The 12,111-nt window shown below is 53.0% G+C and overlaps 1 protein-coding gene across 1 annotated transcript in view; it reads left to right on the forward strand.

The window, feature by feature from the left end:
• The window catches only part of GID4 (GID complex subunit 4 homolog), a gene marked incomplete at its 5' end in the record, with an annotated part of 25,426 nt that extends 18,136 nt beyond the window's left edge, over nucleotides 1-7,290 (forward strand). The window contains 1 exon segment of the mRNA XM_014592915.1: nucleotides 4,436-7,290. Coding sequence (XP_014448401.1) covers nucleotides 4,436-4,499 — 64 coding nt within the window.
• Between the last annotated feature and the right edge of the window lie 4,821 nt (nucleotides 7,291-12,111).

Below are 12,111 nucleotides of genomic sequence, written 5' to 3' on the forward strand. Positions count from 1 at the left end.
GCCAGACAGAGAGAGACAGAGAGACAGAAAGCGAGAAATCACACCCCGGGGGAATGGCCATGCCGCAATCCCTTCTCCTCCATTCTCCTCTTGGGATCTTGGGCACGCACGCACACGCACCTGGCACCGGGTCCAGGACTTGAACCGCGGTCGACTACGTGAGAGTCCAGCGACATAGCCATTTCGCTAACTGCTGGTCCCCCCAATAACTTTTTTTAATTAATTTTTTTTTTAATTTAAGCAACAGGGCTGACAGGTGGCATGGTGGCTCAAGTGCTGGACTCCCACATGGCCAACTGTGGTCCAAGTCCCAGACCTGGTGGCTCGCTTTCTCACTTTCCTTCTCTCACTTCTAGTCAAATTGAAGAAGAGTAATAAATATATTAAATTAAGTAAATGATCATTTTTAAAAATAACTTTAGCAATGCTATATTTTGGACAATATTTATGTCAATCTTGCTGGTTATGTTTTCCTCCAAAATCTAATTAGTAACTAAAATGTAAATTAATCTGATGAGAGACTGAATTTTACTGTCAGCCTTTTTATTCTTGTGGCTGTTTTCTTTACACGTGGCTCCCACACGGGCTGGGTTTCAGTCTCTGCCTAAGAGGCCATGAGGTGACCGTCCTGCCTGTGTTTCATCTGGGCTGGGGGAGGGAGCACACCTGAGTGCTGGCTTTTCCTGCCTTTGGGGCCCCTCCGCCCTTGCTGGTTTTTTTATTGCTGCTGTTTTTGCTGTAGGGCACATGCACTCCACAGGGAGGGAAAGCGGCAAGTCTGCTCCCAGCGGGATGGCCACAGTACAGTCCCTTCTCCTCTTCTCAGGGCTTTAGGCACACAAATGCCCAGAGTGATTTTCAAGCCAGGACTTGAACTGCAGGCAGCCTTGTGGGAGTCCAGTGCCTTAACCACCACGCCATCTGCTGGTCCCACCCCTGGTATTTTTTTTTTAAGAGTTATTTTGCCTAATTTTCTTGCTATTTTTTAAAATTTGACCTGAGAGAGAGAGGGAAAGTGAGAAAGCAAGCCGCCAGGTCTGGGACTCCAACTGCAGTCGGCCATGTGGGAGTCCAGAGCCCGAACCACCATGTACTGACGTCCCCCGTTGGTACCTTTTTAAGCACGTTGCTATCCCCAGAGAGTGAAACATATCATAAAACACCTGATTCCTCTCCGAATGTATTAATAGGAGCACTTTTTTTATTTCCAAATTTCACTTTGTGGTTAATTATGAGTGGTCCTTCCCCAGACTGACTCAAGTCCCTTGCCCAGAGACAGCAAGGTCGTATCTACAGATAAGTGCAACGCCGTAGCCACATTAGGCTTCCGGTAACTGCTCCATTTATAAGTGAGTTTTTAAAACTTTTCACAATTTAAAAAAATAATAGCTTTATGGAAGTGTTTTCTGCATACCATTCAGTTCATTCACGTAAACTGTACAAGTCAGTGGTCTTCAGGGTCCGTTTAGAACATTTCTCGTCACAGAGCAATCCTGGTACCCCTGACTCCCCCCATCGCTCCCGCCACCCCCAGCCCTGGGGAATGCTAGCCTGCTTTCTCTCTAGAGGTCGCTCTCCTGGATATTTTATGTAGATAGCATCCTACAATACGCGGCCTTCGTCCTGGCCTCTTCATGTACAGTAATGTCTTGCAGGCTCTCCCGTCCTATCAGAACCTCGTTTCTATTGTCAAATAATCTCCCGTCCCGTCCCCTGTATGCTCAGTGCGTATCTATCTAGCCATCAGCTAGTGGGCACTAGGCTGCCCCACCCCCGGCCGTCGTGAACGGTGCCGCTGTAGCAGGGCGGCCAGGCACGGTCCCCGCTTTCAGTGCCTGTGGGCTCCTGCCCATGGGTGGAAACGCCGGGCCATGACTTCAGAAAGTCGGCGAAAATGAAATGATGAGTTTATGGGCCAGCCCCATAGCCTAGTGGTTAAGGAAGCCAGATACCATATGCCAACCACGGTGCAAGTCCCAACCCTGGTGGTTTCAAACAACACAGTGGGCGTGAGTGCATGTGCCCCAAATCCTGACAGGATGGAGAAGTGGGGAAGCAGCCATCGTGGCGTGACTGTTCCTCACCAGGGGACTCACTCTCACTCTCTCTCTCTCTCTCTCTTTCTGTGAACACCCATGCCCTCTGGCAATTAAAAACAAAAACAAAATTCTTTAAGAATTATTTTATTTAACTTTATTTATTTATTTAAATTTGACCAGAGAGGGACAGAGTAAGAAAGTGAGAAAGCAAGCTGCCGGGTCCAGGACCTGAACCATGGTCAACCAGGTGGGAGTCCATTGCCCTTGACCGCAATGCCACCTGCCAGCCCCAGTACAAAAAAATGTTTTTGAAACCATGCATAGTTTTGCATACTACACATTTTCCTTGAACTCTTTGAAGACTCCTTCTATTTAACTTTTTTTTGTATATAACTTTTTAAAAATAATTTTTATTTTATTTTATTTATTTATTTAAATTTGACCAGAGAGGGACAAAGTGAGAGAGAGCAAAAGAGATGGAAAGTGAGCAAACAAGCCACCAAATCCAGGACTCAAACCGTGGTTCACCACGTGGGAATCCAGCACCTTAACCACCATGGCACCTGCTGGCCCTAATAATTATTTATTTAATTGCATTTGTTATTGCTTTTAATTTGACAGAGACAGAGAAAGGGAAAGGGAGAAAGCAAGCTGCCAGATCCGGACTCGAACCACGATCAGCCATGGGGGAATCCAGTGCCTTTAACTACCACACCACCTGCTGGCCCTGTCTGTAACTTTCTGAGGAGCTGTCAGCCTGTTTTCCACAGTAGTCATACCATTTACAGCCCCTTCAGCAGTTCTATGAGGGTTCCAGTTTCTCCACATCTTTTTTCTTTTTTTCTTTTTTGGGAAAGGTTTTTGCTATAGGGCGTGTGCTACCCGGAAAGACAGAGAGAGACAGAGAGACAGAAAGCGAGAAATCATCCCCCGGGGGATGATCACGCCGCAATTCCTTCTCCTCCATTCTCCTCTCGGGATCATGAGCACACACACGCACACACACACAGCGTGAGTTTAAGCCACCGGGTCCAGGACTTGAACCGCAATCGACTACGTGGGAGTCCAGCCACGTAGCCATTACGCCAGCTGCTGGTCCCGCAGTTGCTCCATATCTTTCCCAATACTTTTTATTATGTCTTTATAATTACAGCTACCCTTGTGGCCACGAAGCAGTGTCTCGTGAGGTGTTTTGTTGTTGTTGTTGTTTTTTAATCTTTTTTTTTCTTTTTTTTTTTTCATGAGTGAGACAGACAGACCCTTAGCAAGGTCTTACATGCCATGATCCTGCCGCAGCCTCCTAACAGCCAGGCAGGATCCCAGGTGTGAGAGTACCCTCGGTGTGTTCAGGTCCCTGTGGGATTCGAACACGGGCTTCCCGTGTGGCTCCAGTGTCCCGCGGCAGCACTGTGCCACCTGCGCACCACAGCCGGGCCTCATGCTTGTCCTGACTTGCATATTTCTGATGGCTAATGCGTAATCCTTTCTTAAAACATTTTTTAATAAGAAATACACTTATTTTCCTGTGTCCTTCTTTACTCCTATATGAAACAAGTAGAGAGAAACTCACATCCAGTCCTAGCCTCTGAGCGTGCCCTGGGGTTGTCGTCCCACGGGTGGGTGGCCTGCGTGACTCCTAGGAGCACCCAGAGGAAGAAGCGAACACCTCCGATCTCTCTAACAGTCTCCAAGTTGACAGAAGGCCTAGACAGTGCGAATGTGAAAGTGAACGGTGAAATGAGGTTGGGGTTCGCCGTGGAGCTATTTGCTCATGCTTTCTCTGGATACCGTGAGAGTTGGTGTACACTTGTGCTCCCCACAAGGTCATGGGCTGTCTCAGCCTGGGCTCACAGAGGAACCCAGAGGCTCCACAGACACAGGGCCATGGTGGGAGCGAGGGCCAGGCTCCAGCCTGCACCTGTCCCCAGGACTTACCAGGTGCTTGGTTTTCTAAGATAGTAGAGCTGACTCGTGAGTAGGGCAGAATGCCCCAAACAATCGTCTTATGAGTGGTTCAGGATTAATAAGGAAGAAGGGGGCCAGCCAGGGGTGCAGGCCGTCCCATGAAGTGCTGCGGCCACAGGGCCGGCCGCAGGTTCTGTCCTCCAGTCAACCCGAGACGCACCAACCAGGTCTACGACCCTGATGAACCAGAGGGCGGGGGACCGGGCTCGTGGCATGACGAGACCCCCACATGCGTGCCTCTGTCCCTGGCTCTCATGCACATGTGTTCTCTGTCAGGAACAAAACAAACTGCATAAGATGTCAAGATGGGGTCCACTGGAGAGGTGCAGAGGGGACCTGCGTTCAGACACACTGGCTGTGGCCGGGCTCCGGCTGGGGCCTGCTCAGCGCGCGGTCAGTGACCATCTTCCTTCTCTGCCTCTGCCCTGCAGGTACCAGTCCCTCAATCTAACCCACGTTCCTGAACACAGCGCACCCATCTATGAGTTCCGGTGACAGCGGTCCCCGACAGCAACCAAATAAAACTGAACTTGGCAAAAAAGAGCTTTGCCAAGAAAATTGTGTACCTGCCAGACCCAGGAGAAGCGTGTTCCTGTGTCGTCTCCAGCAGACTCGCAGCAGAGAGCGCGAATGTCCCGCCGCAGAGTCCAGAGCTGCCAGTCGGCGGCAGGTGGAGGGAGCGGCCTGCCTTTCCTCCCTCTCTGCAGAAACGTGGACCCCAGCTGTCTCTAAGCTACCTTAACGCACTTTCCCTTCCCGCACCACCGCGCCACTGCGCCCGCATCACCGCGTCGTCCACCTCGCCTCCGTCCTGCCCACAGCCGATGGAAGGCCGGCTCCCAGGTCACCCTCAGCCTTGGTGCTCAGCGGGCCCCGCCCAGGCTCCAGATGCCCTTCTGTGCCCCGGTCGCTTAGTCTGGTAGCTCAAGAGAAGGCAGACCCCCAGCTCCCGTGTCCCTTGGAGCTCCGGGTTGGGAGTTGGCGAGCTATACTTCTGCCGCCAAGGAAGTGAGAGGCTGAGGCCGAGCCAGCCCAGCGGGGCCTCAGCAGCCCCAGTGCCCACTGCGTGGTGGGGCGAGTGGGCGCAGCTTCGCTTGCTCAGTACGGGCCTGCCGTGGGGGTTGCTGCACGGAAGGCTTCCAGATTCCAGCCCTGCTTACTCAGTACGTTTGCTCCACACTTTTGAACTTGAGGGAATTACTAAACTTTAAAAAATAAGAGTTTTTTTATTACAAAATTATTTTTATGGTCCCTTTAACGAGGACCCTACGGCAAATGCACAATTATTCAGAATTACATTGTAACGTTTTCACATTGAAAACAGCAAATGTTGACTTAATAATTTTTATATCTATATCTATATGTATATGTATATTTAATCAACCAGCAGTTTTGAGACGAGTCATCCTGGTACAAAAGTTCTGCGCATTGCGTAATCGCAGTGCTAGACGCGAGGGCCGTTTCGGGGGCCAGTTCAGCATTTGCACCTCTTCCTTGTGCTCCTCAAACAACTGCTTCGTGGCGACCTTTTTCGTGAGGCAGGAGGGGCCATCGTCCTGAAAACGGACCGACGTGCTGGGGCCGGGGAGGGGCCCGTGAACACGCTCAGATAACGAGGCTCACGTGCCAAAGCGTGTGTGTGTGTGTGTGTGTGTGTGTGTGTGTGTTTCTATTTTTGTTCTTTTAATGTTTAAAACGCTTAATAGGTTGGCATCAGTTGCAGCCCACAAATCCGGGCCAGTCTTTGGGGAGTTGGCACCCTCTGGTGGTCTGTAGGCTTACCCAGAATCCGAGAGGAAGAGCTTTGAAACCGGGCGGCATCCAAGGAGCAGAGCGCCGAGCCTCCGGTGAGAGCAGAGCGGTGGTGAGCTAGCTCGTGCGTGAGCGACTCCCGCCTAGCGGCCTACGTCTGCCTGTCACTGTGGCCGAGTGTTAGGGAGAGCACAAAGGAGGGGTGTTCGGAGGCATGCCAGTGGGCACTTGGAGTATCTAACACTCATAGAGGCCAGGGCCTGGGACACTAAACCCGGGGACAGCAGTGCACGTTTGTTTCCAGGGGCAAGTCAGAGCTCCGCTCTCCCATCTCGAGGCTCAGCTAGACACCAGGATGGCTACCTCTGCTCCAACTCGGCCGCTTTTCCACCCAGAGGAGGCCCTCCCTGTCCCTTCAGTTGAGCCGAGGGACGTCACCACTCTGGCCACTTTTGCAGCCCATTGGCCTCGCCTCAGTCCTCCCACGGGTGCAAGGCTTCTCCAGGGATGCGGTCGCACTCGGGGCATGGAGAGGGCCGGTCATTCCTGGAGCCCGTAGGGGAGCGGGCTGAGGGGACTGTAAACGCCATGGAGCACCGCGTCTCCTGTGTTCTCACTCCTGAACACGTTAGAGTGGTGCGTTGTGCCGGTTGTCCCGGGAGAGTGGAAGAGCGATGCCTTCAGGCCCACTGACTGCACGCGTGCTAAGAGGGCGGGGGGATTGAGTGCTTGCCACCTCGTGACTCCCAGGGTGAGCAGCAACCTTCCTCTTCTCTGTTCCTGGAGCTGGGCACCCTCTCCACCCGCACCCCGCCTCTCCTGGACCTCCCGTGGTCTCCACGCCTCTGACGCTATGTGCAATACGTGGGGCCAACGCTCGTCCCCACCCTTGGGTTAGTGCAGGTGACAGGTTCCCGCTGTCTTCCTCCCCCAACGAGCCTGCCGGGAGGCAGACCCCAGGGAGGTGGCTGCTTCTACTGCTCCGAGAGCGGCCCCCCAGCCTCGCCCTCCCTCGCACGTGCTGACTCACCTCTCCCACCCACCCTTCTACAGTTTGTTCAGCACCCCAGCTGCAGTCCGAACGCACCCGCCATGCCCAGGGCCTAGGGACGTCGCCTGTGTGCTGGTCTCATTGGCTTAAAGTGGGAGTCACAAACTCCAGAGGAGCAGAGAGGTTCCTCGATGTCTTTTGCTTTCAGACACAGGGAATTTACATTCTCTTTAAGGCCTTGAATTGATTTTTGTTTTCCTCATAAAAATAGTCCGATAAGCTAATTTTTTAAAAAATGCCATTAAGTATGTTGCATTGTGGTTTAAAATTACTAACGAGTTCTGGAAGAGAAAACTATTTGATTTTGAATCTTAAATGTTTTTAAAAATTAGATTTGAATGGGCGCCAAGTATGAGTATTTTGTTTCATTGTGGAGGACGTGTGGAGAGGGTTTAAGGGTTGGGAGGGGATAGGAGAAGTATTTTGCAGAGCTATCAATGTCCAAATAATTTTTAAAAAATAATAAAGGTATTTAAGCAGTGAGTTTGTCCTATTTCTTTTTTTTTTAAAGAATTATTTATCTTATTCATTCATTTATTCTTTTTTAAATTTGACCAGAGAGGTACACAGAGAGAGAGAGAAAGAGGGAAAGTGAGAAAGCAAGCCACCCAGGACTCGAACCGTGGTCAGCCATGTGGGAGTGTCCAGTGCCTTAACCACCACACCACCTGCTAGTCCCGAGTTTGTCCTATTTCTAAAAACTTAGAAGAAGCCAGTCCTTTCTGACCCCATGACCATGGAACTGCCTGGGCCAGCAGGGACCTCTGTGTCCGGGCAGGCTGAGGCCCTCTGGGACCTGTCACCCTGTCCCATCATGCCCGCCTTTTCCTGCTGGACACGTTCAGCCACTCACCATTTTTCTCTGAGCTTCATTTTGTTCATTTCCATGTTTCTGCAGAAACACGGGGGCATTTCTGTCTTGCATGTGTGCGGGTTTATGCTTTTGAACACAGGAAGTTGGCAGAGGGAGCTGTCCGTTTTGCAGCCTGGTGTCGGGACAGGCGATTCAGCCGGGAACATCTGTGGGCTGCCCCCACCACTGCAGCTGTGGTCCCCAGCGGAGATGCTGCCTGCACCCCCCGCCCTCCCCAAAGCGCTTCTGAGGGCCGGACGGCAGTTAGCACTGAGCTCCGGCCCTGGACTGCTCTGCTCCTGTGCTGCAGGCCCCTCCTCCCTGGGCAGCCCAGCAACCGGGCTGGAAACAGCATTTGCATTTCTGAGGAAATGTTCAGAATACTTCAATGATTTTTTGAAAATTCTTTTTAGAGGGATTTTTGCTACAGGCCACGAGCACTCACCAGAGAGATGGAGCGAGACGGAGAGAAAGAAACCCCCCTCCCCCCGGGGGGATGGCCACGCCACAATCTCATCTCCTCCATTCTCTCTCGGGATTTTGGGCAGGCACACACATGTCCCTGGTGTGATTTTCAAGCCAACAGGTCCAGGACTTGAACTGAGATCAGCTGTATTGGAGTCCAGCGCCTTACCCACCATGCTACTTGCTGACCTGGTCCCAGATGTTTAAGCTTTCGTTTGCTCTGTTGGGAGTCATCGACAGGAACACTAGGCAGGACGGAACTGTGCAGATGTTCAGTGTGAACCCAACTACAACATGGGAAAGGGGAAATGATAGCGTGGGCGCCGTCCCTGCTGGTCCGCACTGCACCTGAGAAGGACATCGACCCTGCTCCGTAGCCAGGGCCCGACGGTGGGGCAGCAGTAAAACGTGACCGTGAGGCTGACCCACGTGGGAGGGTTCAGGGTTCGCGGCTGGAGACCTCTCTGTGTGCCCAGGACCTGGGGCTGGCTGGGAATGTGGGTGGGTCTGGTGTCAAGACCCTCCCAAGGTATCTCTTCTCTCTCCTCTTTTTCTCCGTCCCATCCATGGGACAAATCATCTTTTTAAAAAGTGCTCAGTAATGAAATAGGCAGCTGGCTTCAATTTTAAAAAGAAAAAGGTACCTAAAAATTGGATTGCAGCTGAGCAGCTTTTCTCTCCAGATTTTTCTTCCGAAGCATCTAAGGAGTGAAACGCCCTATTTGTGCATTGCAGGGAAGCCACGTAAGGCTTTTCATTTGTAGAGAGTGTATGCCGAGTTCAGGTTTATTTTTGCCGTTTCTCCGCTTGCGTCATTTTTCAGTGCACTTGTCACCCCGTCTCCATCATTGCTCCGCGGTCCCTCTGTCCCCACGCCTTCTCAGCCTCGGCTCTGTGTAGGGCCGCCTGGAGGCCCAGAGTCCTGCCCGGCAGCTCCCCGTCCAGTGCCCTCATGACCTGCTGGTGTCCTGAGGCCCCAGCGGACGCCACGTACGGGGAGGTGTGGGAGTAACTGGCAAGCCTCCCCACTGAGAGAGCAGCTCTGAGGCTGTGATGGTGGTGGGCTGCCTGGCGTGGGCAGAGGCCATGCAAATTCTCAGTGGTGCGAGCTCAGCCTGGTGGTCTTATGTGACCAGAGCCAGTGGGAACCTCCACCCCACCTACTGGGTCGTCGACAAAATAATGATGCATTTTTGCATAGAAAAATAGACAAATACATCGCGAGTTTGCTGACGAATCAAGAATCTCAAGCCCTTGGCAAATGAAAAGAAGGAACGAGAACCAGCAGGTCGCATACCAGTGGTTAAGGCACTGGACTTCCATGCGGCCAACTGCGGTTCGAGTCCTAGACCTGGTACCTGGAAATACACGGCAGGTGTGTGTGCATGAGTGCTCCAAATCCAGGAGAATGGAGGAAGAGGGATATACTAGACCAAACCCCCTAGGAGTGATTTCTCACTTTTCCTCTCACTATCTGTGTCCCTCCAACGAGCGTGCACGCCCTGTGGTAAAAACCTTTAAAAAAAGCACCATCTTACGTCGGCGCCTGCCCTCATGAGGGCTTCGTTCCTTCACAAACATATCTACAGACTTGCTGCGCTCACTGTCGTCCTGTGTGCTGGGGACACGGTGAACAGCCCCTGAGAGCCCGAGATAGGCTCAACTGGGGAAGACAGACCAAGGCGTGGCAAAGGCGTTACTTCGTGGTAGACGCGCTGTTAAGTGAGAGGCCGGCAGGAAGCGGAGGTGGCAGAGGATCGGGCCAGGGTGCGGACTGTGATTCCTAAAAGGACAATCAGGGCCTCACCAAGCAGGCGACACGTGGCAATGGCCTGGAGGAGACGGAGTGAGCCAAGCGCAAGGGCAGGGGTGATTCCCGGCAGAAGGGACAGCTAGTGCGAAGGTCCTGAGGCGTGATCAGCCGTGTTAGAGGAACAGAGAGGAGGTGAGTGGTGGAGGTGTGGGCAGAGGTGACAGTGCGTGTGTCGGAGCCCACAGGACTTGGCTGGTGGTTGTCAGGGTAAGGAATGACACTGATGGAACCCAGTAGAGCATTGGCAGAGGAGCGACTTGCTCTGATTCAGGTTTCGAAGGCTCCTGCTGACTGCGGGCTCGTGGACAGACTATATGAGGGGGTAGGGGGGCAAGCAGGGAGACCATGAGGAAGCTGGGGAGGTGGGGTGACAGCAGAGATGGGGGACAGTGTCTGGCGTCAGCGTATGTTTGAAGGTGGACCAAGAGGGTTGCTGACAGGCTCTGATGTGAGCAGTCAGGGTTGCTGACAGGCTCTGATGTGAGCAGTCGGGGAGACCGAGGCTGGGCCGCAGTGTTGGTTTGGGTCTCCCTGGTGCCCACAGGACTGTAACCTCTCACGTGGGGAGGCCAATGCCACTGAGATTTACTACTTAACAGGGACAGCCGGCCAGTGGTGTGGTGAAGGCTGCTGGGCCCCACACAGCCGACTGCGGGGGTTGGGTCCTAGACCCAGTGGCTTGGAAAACACGCTGGGTGTGTGCATGCCCCAAATTCTGAATGGAAGGAAAAGTGGAGGAGAGGGGTTTGCAGCGTGACCACCCCCATGGTGGAGCATGGGGAGGTGCTCTCACTCGCTGACTCCCTCCAGGAAGCACACACACTCTCTGGCAAGCAGACTCAAACAGAGCGTACACCAGCTGCTAAGAAGATGCACCTTTAACTCACGGGGCTACCCTGGACAAGCATTTCTCTGTCACTCGCTTCAAGTCCAGTTGGCTGGAGTGGTGGGAGCTTGGCTGACGAAGGCTCTGCCATCTATTTTTTTAATTATTATTATTATTATTTAATTTGCTATAGGGCATAAGGGCTCACCAGAGAGAGACAGAGACAGAGACACAGAGAAAATTAGAAAGCAAGCCTCCAGGTCCAGGACTTGAACCAGGGTTGGCCATGTGGGAATCCAGTGCCCCAACCACACACCACCTGCTGGCCCCCCTGACATCTATTTTTAAGTTAATTTACTCATCCCATGAGACAGCACCAACAGGGTCCCGACCCACCCCCAGCTTCAGCCAGCCCTGGATCATGGGTGGCTGGGCTCCTCTGACAGGTCTCCAGCCTTGAACCGGGAACCTTCCCGCATGGAACGGCCTCACAGAGCACGCTTTACCACAGGCCACTGTCTGGCTCCAGCTCTGCCATCTGTAAACTGTGCCTTCTACCGTCACCCTGGGCTTGAGGGGACAAGATGGGAGGTTTGTTCTTCCTTCTCTTTTTTTCCTTCTTTTTTAAAAGTTTATCTGTTTTTAGAGAGACACAGGCAGGGGTCCCCCCCAGGCTGTGACCCAGTCCCCATAGCCTGGATCTGGGCATGTGTGGGGCCCCCCAGCTTGTTCCAGAAGGTCTCTGGACCTGAACTGAGGACTTTTCCCTTGCGGATCCAGCGGCACCCCCTCCTGGCCCAGCTGGAAGGTTTCTGTGGGCCAGTCTGGAAGGGCGACATGGCTTCTGGCCATTCCCGTGGCTGCATCCAACAAAGGGGGCTGGAGACTGGGGCCTCGCTACTTCCTGCAGCCACAAGGAGAGGGACAGAGGTCTGGTGAATGGTGTCGGTCTCTGGGGGGCAAAGCTGCAGACAGGCCTGAGGACCGGGGCGCAGGCGTTCTGCCCTGCACATGTGAAGCCTGAGAAACACACATGTGACCTGGAAGGAGGGGTTGGTGTAGGCCTTCGGGGGAAATTCATGAGACAGGTCTGGACTGGAGGTAAAACTGGGGTCTGTCAGCTTCTAGATGGGGTATTTAAACCACAAGCCGAGGTGAGGTCCCCGTGTCAGCAGGTGGCACAGGGTTAAGAGGCCGGATCCCACATGGCTTGCTCCGCAGTTCCAGTTGCAGACCCAGAGGCTTGAAAGTCATGCCAGGTGCATGCACATGCATGCCCAGAATCCCAGGAGGAGAATGGAGATGAAGGGATTGTAGCATGGCCATCCCCCCAGGGAGTGAGGCCTC

This window comes from Tupaia chinensis, unplaced genomic scaffold (assembly GCF_000334495.1).
Source record: "Tupaia chinensis unplaced genomic scaffold, TupChi_1.0 Scaffold138725_1, whole genome shotgun sequence".
NCBI lineage: Eukaryota > Metazoa > Chordata > Mammalia > Scandentia > Tupaiidae > Tupaia > Tupaia belangeri.